Below are 17312 nucleotides of genomic sequence, written 5' to 3' on the forward strand. Positions count from 1 at the left end.
GGGGTGACAAGAGTGACACAGGGCTTGGGGTGGGGACATGGAGATTGGGAGGTGACGGGAGTGACATGGGGCTATAGGGGGGACATGGAGATTTGGGGGAGGGACATGGAGATCGGGGTGACAGGGTGACAGGGCTGGGGGAGTGACAGGAGTGACACTGGGCTTGGGGTGGGGACCTGGGGATTGGGGGGGTGACAGGAGTGACATGGGGCTCAGGGGGGGACATGGAGACTGGGGGCGGTGACAGGAGTGACACGGGGCTCGGGGGGTGACACGGGGCTCGGGGGGTGACACGGGGCTCAGGGGGGGACACACGCGGGGCTCGAGAGGTGCCAGGGTGGCGGCGGTGCCACCGTGACGGGTCTCACCGCGCTCGATGCTCTCGAACTCCTTCTCTTCGCCCGTCATGCGGGGGATGCGGGTGCAGGGGTTGATCACGCTGGTGGCCACGGCGTAAACCTGACGGGGACATTTGGGGACAGCGGTGTCAGCACCGGGATGTGGAGAACACTATATGTCGCGATATGTCGCGATATGTTGCGATATGTCGCGATATGTCGCGATATGTCGCGATATGTTGCGATATACGCCACGCTGTGTCATGATGTGTCACAATACATCACGATATGCTGATGTGCCGTGATATGTCGCGATATATCGCGATATACACCACGCTATGTCGCGATGTGTCACAATACATCGCGATATGCTGATATGTGCCCCGACGTGTCGCGATACACCGCGATATACGCCGATGTCGTGATGTGTCACAATATGTCGTGATATACCGCGATATTTGCCACGATATGTGTCACAAAATGTTCACAATATGCTGTGATATACGCTGCGATATGTCGCAATATGTCACGATATGTTGCGATACATGCCACAGTATGTTGCGATGTGCTGTGATATGTCATAATACGTCGCGATATATGCCATGATATGCCGCGATGTGCTGCGATATACGCCACAATATGTCATGATATGTCGCGACTGCTGCGATATACATCACAATATGCCACAATATGTCGTGATATCTTGCAATATGCTGCGATATGTCGTAATACACCACGATACACGTCACGATATGTCGTGATATATTGCGATGTGCTGCAATATATGTCACAATACATTGTGATATGCTGTAAGGTGCTGTGATATATGTTGAAATATGTTGTGATGTCGCGATATGTCGTGATATGTCGTGATGTGCTGTGATATACACTGTGATATATGCCATGATATATGTCACAATGTGCTGCAATATATGCCATGATATGTCGTGATATGTCACGATATGTCATGATATATCATGATGTTCTGCAATATATGCCGTGATATGTTGTGATATATCGTGATACATTGTGATATGTCGTGATGCGCTGCAATATACACCGCAGTATGTCGCAATATGCTGTGATGTGTCACGATGTGCTGTGATATACGCCATGATGTGTCGTGACATGTTGCGATGTGCTGCGATATACACCACCGTATGCCATGATGTCGCGATATGTCGTGATGTGCTGATATACGCCACGATATACACAATATGTCACGATCTACTGTTATATACGCCACAATGTTGTGATATGTCGTGATATGTCACGCCACGTCATGATGTGCTGTGATATACACCGTGATATGTCGCGATATGTTGCAATATGTCGTGATGTGCTGCAATATACATGATGTCATGATGTGTCATGATATGTCATGATATGTCATGATGTGCTGCGATATACACGACGATATGTCATGATATGTCGTGATATGTTGTGATGTGCTGCAATACATGCCATGATATGTTGCGATATCTCGTGATATGTTGTAATGTGCTGCAATATGCAACATGATATGTCACAATATGTTCTGGCATGTTGTGATGTGCCACAATATAAATCGTGATATGTTGCGATATGTCACAATAAGTTACGGTATGACATGATGTGCCGCGATATATGGCGCGATATACGCTGTAATATATGCCACGATATGTTGCAGTATGTCGCGATAAGTTATGGTATGATGTGATGTGCTGCAATATACGCTGCAATATACGCTGCGATATACGCCATGATATGTCACGATATATTGCAATATGTCACGATAAGTTATGGTATGTCGTGCCGTGCCGTGATATATACCACTATATGTCGCGATATGTCATGATAAGTTATGGTATGTCATGCTGTGCCGTGATATACACCACGATATGTCACGATATGTTCTGGTATGTCGTGATGTGCCATGCTAGATACCGTGATATGTTGCGATATGTCGTGATATGTCATGGTATGCCATGCTGTGCCGCAATATACATCACGATGTGTCACAATATGTCACAATAAGTTATGGTATGTCGTGATGCGCCACGATATATGCCGTGATGTGATATGTCGTGCTATGTCATGGTATGCCATGCTGTGCCGCAATATGTCACAATATGTTGCGATATGTCATGATATGTCATGGTATGTCGTGATGTGCCGCAATCACCGTGATATGTCACAATATGTCGTGATATGTTCTGGTATGTCGTGATGTGCCACAATAGACGCTGTGATATATTGTGATATGTCGTGATATGTCGTGATATGTTGCGATACATCGTGATGTGCCGCGATATGTCGCAATATGTTGCGATATGTCATGATAAATTATGGTATGTCATGCTGTGCCGCGATATACACCACGATATGTCGCGATATGTTCTGGTATATCGTGATGTGCCACGCTAGATGCCGTCATATGTGGCAGTATGTCGTGATATGTGGCGATATGTGGCGATGTGCCGCGATATGTGGCGATGTGTCATGGTGTGTCGTGACGTGCCACGATATACACCGCAGTATGTCGCGATACGTCGCAATATGTCGTGATATGTCATGGTATGTCATGACGTGCCGCAATATACGCCGCGATATGTCACGATATGTCGCGATATGTTCTGGTATGTTGTGATGTGCTACGCTAGACGCCATGATATGTTGCGATATGTCGTGATATGTCATGGTACGCTGTGCTGTGCTGCGATATACACTGCAATATGTCATGATATGTCGCGATATGTTCTGGTATTTCGTGGTGTGCCACGATAGACGCCGTGATATGTGGCGATATGTCGTGATATGTGGCAATATGTGGCGATATGTGGCAATATGTCATGATGTGCTGCGATATGTCGCGATATGCCGCGGTATGTCGCAATATGTTGCGATATGTCATGATATGTCATGGTATATCATGACGTGCCGCGATATACGCTGCAATATACGCCACGATATGTCACGATACGTCGCAATATGTCACGATAAGTTATGGTATGTCATGCTGTGCCGCAATAAACACCACGATATGTCGCAATATGTTCTGGTATGTCGTGATGTGCCACGACAGATGCCGTGATATGTGGTGACAGGTGGCGATAGGTGTCGATATGCCGCGATATATGCCGCGATATGTTCTGGTATGTTGTGATGTGCTATGATATACGCCGTGATATGTGGCGATATGTCGTGATATGTGGTGATATGTGGCGATATGTGGCAATATGCCGCGATATGTCGTGATGTGCTGCGATATACACCGCGATATGTCACGATATGTCGCGATATCTTCTGGTATGTCATGATGTGCCACGATAGACACTGTGATATGTGGCGATATGTCGTGATATGTGGCGATATGTTGTGCTGTGCCACGATATGTCACGATATGTCGCGATATCTTCTGGTATGTCATGATGTGCCATGATAGACGCCGTGATATGTGGCGATATGTCGTGATATGAGGCGATATGTCGTGATATGTGGTGATATGTGGCGATATGTCGCGATGTGCCGCGATATACGCCGCGCTATGTCACGATATGTCGCGAGGCGCCGTGCTACCTTGGACTCGACGTGGTAGGCCACGTAGTGCGCGGTGCAGCGCAGCGGGATCTTGCGCACGGGCCAGGGCGCGTCGTACGACAGGTACGCGGGGAGGACGCTGATCCGCAGCTCCCCCTGCGCCCCAAAACCACCCAATACAACCCAAAAATCCCAAACGACACCCCCCAAAAACAAACACACCCCAAAAATCCCAAATCCTGCCCCAAAATAACCCAAATGTCCCCCAAAATACCTCCCCCCAAAAAACATCAAATCTCAACCCAAGAACAGTAAGTCCCCCCAAAATACCCAAATCCCAAGAGAAAACCCCTAAAAAGTCACAAATAACCCCCCAAAAAACACAAATAACCCCCAAAAAACAACCCTCAAACCCACAAATACCCCCCAAATAATCCCAAATAAACCCCAAATCCCCCCAAAGCTCACCCCAAACCCCAAATAAACCCCGAATCCCTTCAGAAAAGCCCCAAATCCCCCCAAAATGCCCCAAAACAAACCCCAAATCCCCTCAGAAAACCCTCAAACCAACTCCAAATCCCCCCCCAAAACCGCCAAACAACACCCAATTTCCCCCCCAAAACACCCCAGACCCCAAATAAACCCCAAATCCACTCACAAAATCGCCAAATAAACCCCAAATCCCCTCAGAAAACCCTCAAACCAACCCCAAATATCCCCCACAAAACCCCCAAATAGACCCCCAAAATCCCCCAAATAACCCTCCAACCCCCCCAAACCCCAAATAAACCACAAATCCCTTCAGAAAAGCCCCGAATCCCCTCACAAAACCCTCAAATAAACCCCAAATTCTCCCCCAAAACCCCCAAATAAACCCCATATTCCCCCCAAAACCCCCCAAATTGTCCCCAGACCCCAAATAAACCCCAAATCCACTCACAAAATCCCCAAACAAACACGGAATCCCTTCAGAAAAGCCCCAAATCCCCCCAAAATGCCCCAAAACAAGCCCCAAATCCCCTCAGACAACCCTCAAATCAACCCCAAATCCCCCCACAAAACCCCCAAATAACCCCTCAAATAACACCCCAACCCCTCCAAATTGCCCCAAAACCCCCAATAACCCCCAAATCCCTTCAGAAAAGCCCCAAATCCCCCCAAACCCCAAATCCCCTCAGAAAATCCCCAAATCCCCTCAAGACAACCCTCAACCCAACCCCAAATCCCCCCCCAAAACCCACAAATAACCCCCCAAAACCCCCCAAATAACCCCCCAACCCCCCCAAATTGCCCCCAAACCCGAAATAAACCCCAAATCCCCTCAGAAAAGCCCCAAATCCCCCCATACAAACCTCAAATCCCCTCAGAAAACCCTCAAACAACCCCAAATCCCCCCCCAAAACCCCCAAATAACCCCCCAAAACCCCCTAAATAACCCCCCAAATTGCCCCCAAACCCCAAATAAACCCCAAATTCCTTCAGAAAAGCCCCATATCCCCCCAAACGAACCCCGAATCCCCTCACAAAACCCTCAAACAAACCCCAAATCCTCCCCCAAAACCCCCAAATAAACCCCATATCCCCCCACAAAACCCCCCAAATTGCCCCCAGACCCCAAATAAACCCCAATTCCACTCACAAAATCCCCAAATAAACCCCCAATCCCTTCAGAAAAGCCCCAAATCCCCTCAAATCCCCCCAAATCCCCCCAAACAAGCCCCAAATCCCTTCAGAAAACCCCCAAATCCCCTCAGACAACCCTCAAATCAACCCCAAATCCCCCCACAAAACCCCCAAATAACCCCTCAAATAACCCCCCAATCCCCCCAAATTGCCCCCAAACCCCAAATAAACCCCAAATCCACTCACAAAATCCCCAAATAAACCCCAAATCCCTTCAGAAAAGCCCCAAATCCCCCCAAACAAACCCCAAATCCCCTCAGAAAACCCCCAAATAAACCCCATATCCCCCCCCAAAACCCCCAAATTGCTCCCAGACCCCAAATAAACCCCAAATGCACTCTCAAAATCCAAAAATAAACCCCAAATCCCTTCAGAAAAGCCCCAAATCCCCCCAAACCAACCCCGAATCCCCTCAGAAAACCCTCAAACCAACCCCAAATCCCCCCACAAAACCCCAAATAACCCCAATTTCCCCCACAAAACCCCGAAAATTGCCCCCAAACCCCAAATAAACCCCAAATCCACTCATAATATCCTCAAATAAACCCCAAATTCCTTCAGAAAAACCTCAAATCCCTTCAGAAAATCCTCAAATCAACCCCAAATCCCCCGACAAAACCCACAAATAACCCCCCCAAATTGCCCCCAAACCCCAAATAATTCCCAAATCTCTTCAGAAAAGCCCCAAATCCCCCCAAACAAACCCTGAATCCCCTCAGAAAACCCTCCAATCAACCCCAAATCCCCCCCCAAAACCCCCAAATAACCCCCCAAAACCCCCTAAATAACCCCCCAAATTGCCCCCAAACCCCAAATAAATCCCAAATCCCTTCAGAAAAGCCCCAAATCCCCCCAAACAAACCCCGAATCCCCTCATAAAACCCCCAAATCCCCTCAGAAAACCCTCAAACCAACCCCAAATCCCCCCAAATAACCCCCAAATAAACCCCAATTTCCCTCCCAAATTGCCCCAAAACTCAAATAAACCCCAAATCCCCTCAGAAAAGCCCCAAATTCCCTCAAATCTCCTCAGAAAACCCCCAAATAAACCCCATATCCCCCCACAAAACCCCCCAAATTGCCCCCAAACACCAAATAGACCCCAAATCCCCTCACAAAATCCCCAAATAACCCCCAAATCCCTTCAGAAAAGCCCCAAATCCCCCAAACAAACCCCAAATCCCCTCACAAAACCCCCCAATCTCCTCAAGACAACCCTCAACCCAACCCCAAATCCCCCCCTAAAACCCCAAATAAACCCCAATTTCCCCCCCAAATTGCCCCCAGACCCCAAATAAACCCCAAATCCCATCAGAAAAGCCCCAAATCCCCTCAGAAAACCCCCAAATAAACCCCATATCCCCCCACAAAACCCCCCAAATTGCCCCCAAACACCAAATAAACCCCAAATCCACTCACAAAATCCCCAAATAAACCCCCAGTCTCTTCAGAAGAACGCCAAATCCCTTCAGAAAAACCCCAAATCCCCCCACAAAACCCCAAATAAACCCCCAAATAACCCCCAATACCCCCAAATTCCCCCCAATCCCCAAATAAACCCCAAATCCCTTCAGAAAAGCCCCAAATCCCCCCATAGAAACCCCAAATCCCCTCAGAAAACCCTCAAATCAACCCCAAATCCCCCCCAAAACCCCCAAATAACCCCCCAAAACCCCCCAAATAACCCCTCAACCCCCCCAAATTGCCCCCAAACCCCAAATAAACCCCAAATCCCTTCAGAAAAGCCCCAAATTCCCCCCAAATCCCCCCAAACAAACCCCAATCCCCTCAGAAAATCCTCAAATCAACCCCAAATCCCCCCCCAAAACCCCCAAATAACCCCCCAAAACCCCCTAAATAACCCCCCAAATTGCCCCCAAACCCCAAATAAACCCCAAATCCCTTCAGAAAAACCCCAAATTCCCCCCAAATCCCCCCATACAAACCCCAATCCCCTCAGAAAATCCTCAAATCAACCCCAAATCCCCCCACAAAACCCCCAAATAACCCCCCAAAACCCCCCAAATAACCCCCCAAATTGCCCCCAAACCCGAAATAAACCCCAAATCCCTTCAGAAAAGCCCCAAATCCCCCCAAATCCCCCCATATAAACCCCAAATCCCCTCAGAAAACCCTCCAATCAACCCCAAATCCCCCCCCAAAACCCCCAAATAACCCCCCAAAACCCCCCAAATAACCCCCCAAATTGCCCCCAGACCCCAAATAAACCCCAAATCCCTTCAGAAAAGCCCCAAATCCCCCCAAATCCCCCCATATAAACCCCAAATCCCCTCAGAAAACCCTCAAATCAACTCCAAATCCCCCCACAAATCCCCCAAATCCCCTCAAGACAACCCTCAAACCCACCCCAAATCCCCCCCCAAATCCCCCAAACAACCCCCAATTTCCGCCCCAAAACCCCCCAGAAACCCCCCCCAGACCCCCCCAAGACCCCCCCAACCACCCTAAGCCCCCCCCAAACCCCTGAGACCCCCCGAAATGTGCCCCCCCCCGGCTGACCTGCCTGTTGAAGTAGAGGAAGCCGCGGGGGCAGTTGACGTTGTGGAAGGGGGCGAAGGAGTCGACGGGGCCGTCGATGGCCATGGGGTGCAGGCGCAGCGCCCCCCGGCCCGTCACCAGCAGCCAGTGCGGGTTGGGACCGCAGATGAACACCTTTGGGGGAAAAAAAGGGGGTTTGGGGGGTCGGATGGGGTTTGGGGGGGTTTTGGGGGGGAAATTGGGGGTTATTTGGGGGGTTTTGGGGGGGAAACTGGGGGTTATTTGGGGGGAGTTGGGGTTGGGTTGAGGGTTGTCTGAGGGGATTTGGGGGGTTTCTGAGGGGATTCGGGGTTTGTTTGGGGGGATTTGGGGCTTTTCTGAAGGGATTTGGGGTTTATTTGGGGACTGGGGGCAATTTGGGGGGTTTTGGGGGGGAAATTGGGGTTTATTTGGGGGTTTTGGGGGAGGATTTGGGGTTGGGTTGAGGGTATTCTGAGGGGATTTGGGGGTTTTCTGAGAGAATTCGGGGTTTGTTTGGGGGATTTGGGGTTTTTCTGAAGGGATTTGGGGTTTATTTGGGGTTTGGGGGCAATCTGGGGGGGTTGGGGGGTTGGTTGGGGGTTATTTGGAGGGTTTTAGGGGGTTATTTGGGTGTTTCAGGGGGGGATTTGGGGTTTATTTGGGGGTTTTCTGAGGGGATTTGGGGTTTGTTTGGGGGGATTTGGGGTTTTTCTGAAGGGATTTGGGGTTTATTTGGCGGTTTTGTGAGTGGATTCGGGGTTTATTTGGGGTTTTTCTGAAGGGATTTGGGGTTTATTTGGGGTCTGGGGGCAATTTGGGGGGTTTTGGTGGGGAAATTGGGGGTTATTTGGGGGTTTTGTGGGGGGATTTGGGGTTGGTTTGAGGGTTTTCTGAGGGGATTTGGGGGTTTTCTGAGGGGATTCAGGGTTTGTTTGGGGGGATTTGGGGCTTTTCTGAAGGGATTTGGGGTTTATTTGGGGTTTGGGGGCAATTTTGGGGTTTTGGGGGGAAAATTTGGGGTTATTTGGGGGTTTTGGAGGGGGGATTTGGGGTTGGGTTGAGGGTTTTCTGAGGGGATTCGGGGTTGGTTTGGGGGGATTTGGGGTTTTTCTGAAGTGATTTGGGGTTTATTTGGGGATTGGGGGCAATTTCAGGGGGTTGGGGGGTTATTTGGGGGGATTATAGGGGGTTATTTGTGGGTTTTGGGGGAGAATTTGGGGTTGGGTTGAGGGTTTTCTGAGGAGATTTGGGGTATATCTGAAGGGATTTGGGGTTTATTTGGGGATTTTGTGAGGGGATTTGGGGTTTATTTGGGGTATTCCTGAAGGGATTTGGGGTTTATTTGGTGGTTTTGTGAGTGGATTTGGGGTTTATTTGGGGTTTGGGGGCAATTTGGGGGGTTTTGGGGGGGAAATTGGGCGTTATTTGGGGTTTTGTGGGGGGATTTGGGGTTGGGTTGAGGGTTTTCTGAGGGGATCTGGGGTTTGAGGGGATTTGGGGCTTTTCTGAAGGGATTTGGGGTTTATTTGGGGTTTATGGGTAATTTGGGGGGGAAATTGGGGGTTATTTGGGGGATTTGGGGGGGGATTTGGGGTTGGGTTGAGGGTTTTCTGAGGAGATTTGGGGATTGTATGGGGGGATTTGGGGGGATTTGGGGGTTTTCTGAGGGGATTTGGGGTTTATTTGGCGATTTTGTGAGGGGATTCGGGGTTTATTTGGGGTTTTTCTGAAGGGATTTGGGGTTTATTTGGGGTCTCTGGGTAATTTGGGGGGGAAATTGAGGGTTATTTGGGGGATTTGGGGGGGGATTTGGGGTTGAGTTAAGGGTTTTCTGAGGGGATTTGTGGATTGTATGGGGGGATTTGGGGGGATTTGGGGCTTTTCTGAGGGGATTTTGGGTTTATTTGGCGGTTTTGTGAGGGGATTCGGGGTTGGTTTGGGGGGATTTGGGGCTTTTCTGAAGGGATTTGGGTTTATTTGGGGATTTTGTGAGTGGATTTGGGGTTTATTTGGGGTCTGGGGGCAATTTGAGGGGTTATGGGGGGGAAATGGGGGGTTATTTGGGGGTTTTGTGGGGGATTTGGGGTTGGGTTGAGGGTTTTCTGAGGGGATTTGGGGGTTTTCTAAGAGGATTCGGGGTTGGTTTGGGGTGATTTGGGGTTTTTGTGAAGGGATTTGGGTTTTATTTGGGATTTGGGGGCAATTTGGGGGGGTTGGGGGGTTATTTGGGGGGATTATAGGGGGTTATTTGGGGGTTTTCGGGGAGGATTTGGGGTTGGGTTGAGGGTTTTCTGAGGGGATTTGGGGTTTGTATGGGGGGATTTGGGGTTTATTTGGGGATTTTCTGAAAGGATTTGGGGTTTATTTGGTGGTTTTGTGAGTGGATTTGGGGTTTATTTGGGGTCTGGGGGCAATTTGGGGGGTTATGGGGGGGGAAATGGGGGGTTATTTGGGGGTTTTGTGGGGGATTTGGGGTTGGGTTGAGGGTTTTCTGAGGGGATTTGGGGGTTTTCTGAGGGGATTCAGGGTTTGTTTGGGGGGATTTGGGGCTTTTCTGAAGGGATTTGGGGTTTATTTGGGGTTTGGGAGCAATTTGGGGGGGAATTCGGGGTTATATGGTGGTTTTGTGGGGGGATTTGGGGTTGGGTTGAGGGTTTTCTGAGGGGATTTGGGGGTTTTGTGAGGGGATTCAGGGTTTATTTGGGGATTTTCTGAGGGGACTTGGGGTTTATTTGGGGTTTTTTTGAAGGGATTTGGGGTTTATTTGGGGTTTGGGGGCAATTTGGGGGGTTTTGGTGGGGAAATTGGGGGTTATTTGGGGGGTTTGTGGGGGGATTTGGGGTTGGTTTGAGTGTTTTCAGAGGGGATTTGGGGGTTTTCTGAGGGGATTCGGGGTTTGTTGGGGGGGATTTGGGGCTTTTCTGAAGGGATTTGGGTTTATTTGGGGTTTGGGAGCAATTTGGGGGGTTTTGGGGGGGAATTCGGGGTTATATGGTGGTTTTGTGGGGGGATTTGGGGTTGGTTTGAGGGTTTTCTGAGGGGATTTGGGGGTTTTGTGAGGGGATTCAGGGTTTATTTGGGGATTTTCTGAGGGGACTTGGGGTTTATTTGGGGTTTTTTTGAAGGGATTTGGGGTTTATTTGGGGTTTGGGGGCAATTTGGGGGGTTTTGGGGGGGAAATTGGGGGTTATTTGGGGGGTTTGTGGGGGGATTTGGGGTTGGTTTGAGTGTTTTCAGAGGGGATTTGGGGGTTTTCTGAGGGGATTCGGGGTTTGTTGGGGGGGATTTGGGGCTTTTCTGAAGGGATTTGGGGTTTATTTGGGGTCTGGGGGCAATTTGTGGGGTTTTGGGGGGAAAATGGGGGTTATTTGGGGGTTTTGGGGGGGATACGGGGTTGCTTTGAGGGTTTTCTGAGGGGATTCAGGGTTGGTTTGGGGGTTTTGGGGGATTTTCGGGGTGGAAATTGGGGGTTATTTGGTATTTTTGTGAGGGGATTTTGGGTTTATTTGGTGTTTGGGGGGTTATGGGGGGGACTGTGGGCTGAGTGATTTTTTGAGGTTGGGGGGATCATTTTGGGGTTGGGTCTTCATTTTGGAGTTGGGGGTCATTTTAGGGTTGGGGGTTATTTTGGGGTTGGGGGATCATTTTGGGGTTATTTTGGGGTTGGAGCGTATTTTGGGGGTTGGGGGGTCACTTTGGGGTTGGGGGGTCACTTTGGGGTTGAGGTTATTTTGGGGTTGGGGGGTCATTTTGGGCTTGGCGTTATTTTGGGGTTGGGGGTCATTTTAGGGTTTGGGGTTATTTTGGAGTTGGGGCTTATTTTGGGATTGGGGGGTCATTTTGGTGTTGGGGGGTCACTTTGGGCTTGGGGGTCATTTGGGGCTTGGGGGGTTATTTTGGAGTTGGAGCTTATTTTGGGGTTGGGGTTATTTAGGGTTTGGGGTTATTTTGGGGTTGGGGGGTCACTTTGGGGTTGGGGGGTCACTTTGGGGGTTGGGGGGTATTTTGGGGGTTGGAGGTTATTTTGGGGTTGGGGGTCATTTAGGGTTGGGTGGATCATTTTGGGGTTGGGGGATCATTTTAGGGTTGGGGGTTATTTTGGTGTTGGGGTTTATTTTGGGGTTGGGGGTCATTTTGGGGTTGGCGGGTCATTTTGGGGTTGGGGGATCATTTTGGGGTTATTTCGGAGTTGGGGCTTATTTTGGGGTTGGGTGTCATTTTGGGCTTGGGGGGTCATTTTGGGGTTGGAGGTTATTTTGGGGTTGGGGTTTATTGTGGGATTGGGGGGTCATTTTGGGGTTGGGTCTTCATTTTGGGGTTGGGGGGTCATTTTAGGGTTGGAGGTTATTTTGGGGTTGGGGATTATTTTGGGGCTGGGGGGTCATTTTGGGGTTATTTTGGAGTTGGGGCTTATTTTGGGGTTGGGGGGTATTTTGGGGGTTGGGGGTCATTTGGGGGTTATTTTGGGGTTGGGGGTTATTTTGGAGCTGGAGCTTATTTCGGGGTTGGGGTCATTTTGGGGTTGGGAGGTCATTTTGGGCTTTGGGGTCATTTTGGGCTTGGGGGTCATTTGGGGGTCATTTTGGGGTTATTTTGGAGTTGGGGCTTATTTTGGGGTTGGGGGGTCATTTTGGGGTTGCAGGGTCATTTGAGGGTTGGGGGTTATTTTGGGGTTGGGGGTCATTTGGGGCTTGGGGGATTATTTTGGAGTTGGAGCTTATTTTGGGGTTGGGGTTATTTTGGGGTTGGGGGGTCATTTGGGGTTGGGGGGTCATTTTGGGGTTGCGGGGTCATTTGGGGGTTGGGAGTTATTTTGGGGTTGGGGGTCATTTGGGGGTTGGGGGGTCATTCTGGATTTGGGGCTTATTTTGTGGCTGGGGGTTCACTTTGGGGTTGGGGGGTCATTTTGGGGTTGGGGGGTCATTTTGGGGTTCGGGATTATTTTGGGCTTGGGGGTCATTTGGGGGTTATTATTTTGGGGGTGGGGGTTATTTTGGGGGTAGGGGATCATTTTTGGCTTGGAGGTCATTTTGGGCCTGGGGATCATTTTGGGGCATCCATAACTGGGCTTTTGGGCTGGGATGCGTGTTTCGGGCTGGGATTTGGGGGTCCCCCATGTTTTTGGGGGTCCCCATCCCACCGCTCACCCCCGAATATCCGTAGATGTCCTCGAAGTAGCGGAAGCGCGCGACGCGCCCGCGCGGCCCCCCCGGCTCCTCGCTCCCTGCCGCCTCCGCCTTCTTTTTGGACGGTTTGGGCTTTTTCTCCCGAAAGTTGATGTTGTGGGGGACCTGTTGGGTTGGAGGAGGGTTTAGGGGTGTCCTGGCGGGGGGGTGGGGGTGGTTTTGGGGTTCCCCCCCCCTCCAAATTCACCTTTTTGAAGCGCACTTTGAGGTTGTTCTGGCCCAGCTGTGAGTCGTGCCCAAAGGCCTCGTAGATCAGCAGCTCCTGCTCCACGTGAACCTGCCCAAAACGGGGGACACGAGGGGACACGGGGGTCATGGAGGGGGCAGATCACAGCAGTGGGGTCACCCCGGCACCCCCTGTATTGTCCAGTATCCCCCAGTTTCCCCAGCACCCCGCAGTATCCCCCAACATCTCCCAGCACCCCCCACATCCCCCCAGTATCTCCCCACTGTACCCTCAGCACTCCCCCATATCCCTCACACCCCCCAGTACCTCCCAGCACCCCCCAGTACCTTCCAGTTTCCCCAGCACCTCCCAGTTTCCCCAGTACCCCCAGCACCTCCTAGTCCCCACCACCCCCCTAGTACCCCCCTACATCTCCCAGTACCCCCAGCATCTCCTCACTGTACCCCCAGTACTCCCCAGTACCCCTCATATCCCCCAGTATCTCCCAGCACCCCCCAGTATCTCCCAGCAACTCCCAGTATGCCCCAGCACCTCCCAGTATGCCCCAGCATCTCCCAGTATGCCCCAGCATCCCCCCAGCATCCCCCCACTGTACCCCCAGCATCCACCAGCAACTCCCAGTATCCCCAGTACCCCCCAGTATCAGCAGCATCCCACAGCATGCCCAGTATCCCAGCATCCCCCAGCAACCCACATCCCCCAGTACCCTTCAGTGCTTCCAGTACCCCCCCAGCATCTCCCACTACCCCCACAGTATCCCCAGTATCTCCATCATCCCCCAGTATTTCCAGCATCTCCCAGTATCCCCCAGTTTCTCCACCACTCCCCAGTATCCCCAGTACCACTCACCAGCAGGTACAGGCGGCTCTGGCGGTGCCCCAGTCCCCCCAGTATCCCCAGTACCACCCCAGTATCCCCAGTACCACTCACCCGCAGGTACAGGCGGCTCTGGCAGTGCCCCAGTGCCTCCAGCATCCCCAGTACCACTCACCAGCAGGTACAGGCCGCTCTGACGGTGCCCCAGTCCCCCCAGTATCCCCAGTCCCACTCACTCGCAGGTACAGGCGGCTCTGGCGGTGCCCCAGTCCCCCCAGTATCCCCAGTACCACTCACCCGCAGGTACTAGCGGCTCTGGCGGTGCCCCAGTCCCCCCAGTATCCCCAGTCCCACTCACCAGCAGGTAGGGGCGGCTCTGGCGGTGCCCCAGTCCCCCCAGTATCCCCAGTACCACTCACCAGCAGGTACAGGCGGCTCTGGCGGTGCCCCAGTCCCCCCAGTATCCCCAGTCCCACTCACCAGCAGGTAGGGGCGGCTCTGGCGGTGCCCCAGTCCCCCCAGTATCCCCAGTACCACTCACCAGCAGGTAGGGGCGGCTCTGGCGGTGCCCCAGTGCCACCAGTATCCCCAGTATCCCCAGTCCCACTCACCAGCAGGTAGGGGTGGCTCTGGCGGTGCCCCAGTCCCCCCAGTATCCCCAGTACCACTCACCAGCAGGTAGGGGCGGCTCTGGCGGTGCCCCAGTCCCCCCCGTATCCCCAGTCCCACTCACCAACAGGTACGGGCGGCTCTGGCGGTGCCCCAGTGCCACCAGCAGCACCTCCTTGACCAGCGGCAGGTCCCCCTGGCGCGTCCCCTCTTTGCCGTCCGCTGTCCCCTGCGTCCCCTGCGTCCCCACGGCCGCCTGCCCGAAGGACGAGTCCACCAGCACCCGCTGCCCCACCGGGAAGTTCTTCACCAGGAACACCAGGCGCCACTCCGGCAGTTGGTACAGCTGGGGACGGGGACACGCGGACACGGGGGGACAGGGACACGGGGGGACAGGGACAGAGGGATGGGCAGGGACACGGGGACACGGGGACATGGGGACAGGGACAGAGGGATGGGCAGGGACACGGGGACATGGGGCGACAGGGACAGAGGGATGGGCAGAGACACAGGGACATGGGGACAGGGACATGGGGGGACAGGGACACGGGGACATGGGGATACAGGGCGGGACACGGATACGGAGGGGACAGGGACATGGGGATAGGGACAAGCAGGGGAGCAGGGACACCGGGACAGGGATGGGCAGGGGACAGGGGAACAGGCAGGGGGACCAGGGAACAGGGACACAGGGACAGGCAGGGACACAGGGACAGGGATGGGCAGGGGGACAGGAACAAAGTGTGACAGGGACAGGCAGGAGGACAGGGAGACAGAGGGACAGGCAGGGATGGGGACAGGGACAAAGGAGGACAGGGACAAGGGGGACAGGGACAAGGGGGACAGGGACAAGGGGGACAGGGACAGGCAGGGGGACAGGGACAAACAGGAATGGGGACAGGGACAGGCAAGGGGACAGGGACAGGCAGGGATGGGGACAGGGACAAGGGGGGACAGGGACAAAAGAGGACAGGGACAAGGGGGGACAGGGACAGGCAGGGGGAGAGGGACAAACAGGGATGGGGACAGGGACAGGCAGGTGGACAGAGACAGGAACAAAGCGGGACAGGGACACAGAGGGACAGGGACAAACAGAGATGGGGACAGGGGAACAGGCAGGGGGACCAGGGAACAGGGACACAGCGATGGGGACAGGGACAGGCAGGGGGACAGGGATGGGCAGGGGGACAGGGGGACAGGGACAAACAGGGATGGGGACAGGGACACAAGGACAGGCAGGGGGACAAGCAGAAGCCACGGTCACACGCTGCACGGCAGCAGTGGCAGGTCCCCTTGTCCCCGGCCCGTCCCCGGCCCCGGTCTCACCTCCATGGCGCCGTTCTCGCGCACCAGCACGCACCAGTGCGTGGGCTCGGGGCGCTGCTGGGGGGGCTGCCGCTCGGCGGGGGGGTTGGCACCGCGCCGCGGCTCCTCCCGCGCCGGGCTGAACAGCGTCCCCGAGTCCCCGTACAGCATCTCCTCCTCGTCATCCACCGTGTCGCTGCGGGGACACCGACACCGTCACCTCGGGTGCTGGGGACAGTGCTGTCCCCAATGCCCACACTGCGGGGACACCGTCACCATCTCCTTGGGTGCTGGGGACAGTGCTGTCCCCAACGCCCACACTGCGGGGACACCGTCACCATCACCTCGGGTGCTGGGGACAGTGCTGTCTCCAACGCCCACACTGCGGGGACACCGTCACTGTCACCTCGGGTGCTGGGGACAGTGCTGTCCCCAACGCCCACACTGCGGGGACACTGTCACCATCACCTCGGGTGCTGGGGACAGTGCTGTCTCCAACGCCCACACTGCGGGGACACCGTCACTGTCACCTCGGGTGCTGGGGACAGTGCTGTCCCCAATGCCCACACTGCGGGGACACCGTCACCATCTCCTTGGGTGCTGGGGACAGTGCTGTCCCCAACGCCCACACTGCGGGGACACCGTCACCATCACCTCGGGTGCTGGGGACAGTGCTGTCTCCAACGCCCACACTGCGGGGACACCATCACCATCTCCTTGGGTGCTGGGGACAGTGCTGTCCCCAACACCCACACTGCGGGGACACTGTCACCGTCACCTCGAGTGCTGGGGACACCACTGTCCCCAACCCACACACTGCGGGGACACTGTCACCACGTGTGCTGGGGACACCACTGTCCCCAACTCCACACACTGCGGGGACACTGTCACCTCGTGTGCTGGAGACACCACTGTCCCCGACCTCCAGACACTGCAGGGACACTGTCACCTCAGGTGCTGGGGACACCGTTGTCCCCAATGCCCACACTGCGGGGACACTGTCACCATCACCTCAGGTGCTGGGGACAACACTGTCCCCAACATCCACACTGCGGGGACACCGTCACCATCACCTCGGGTGCTGGGGACAACACTGTCCTCGACCCCACACACTGCGGGGACACCGTCACCTCAGGTGCTGGGGACACT

At 53.6% G+C, this 17312-nt stretch overlaps 1 protein-coding gene across 2 annotated transcripts in view; it reads right to left on the reverse strand.

Moving 5' to 3' along the window:
* Nucleotides 1-17312, reverse strand: part of CPSF1 (cleavage and polyadenylation specific factor 1) — an 81238-nt gene that overhangs the window by 28929 nt on the left and 34997 nt on the right. For both annotated transcript variants that reach the window (XM_080339406.1, XM_080339405.1), the window contains exons 22-28: nt 16185-16359; nt 14983-15204; nt 13434-13523; nt 13208-13351; nt 8061-8213; nt 3897-4013; nt 369-459 (exon numbers count right to left, since the gene is read on the reverse strand). In XM_080339406.1, coding sequence (XP_080195532.1) covers nt 369-459; nt 3897-4013; nt 8061-8213; nt 13208-13351; nt 13434-13523; nt 14983-15204; nt 16185-16359 — 992 coding nt within the window. The remainder of the gene's footprint in view (nt 1-368; nt 460-3896; nt 4014-8060; nt 8214-13207; nt 13352-13433; nt 13524-14982; nt 15205-16184; nt 16360-17312) is intronic.

This window comes from Nesoenas mayeri (genome assembly GCF_963082525.1).
Source record: "Nesoenas mayeri genome assembly, chromosome: 2".
Lineage (NCBI taxonomy): Eukaryota > Metazoa > Chordata > Aves > Columbiformes > Columbidae > Nesoenas > Nesoenas mayeri.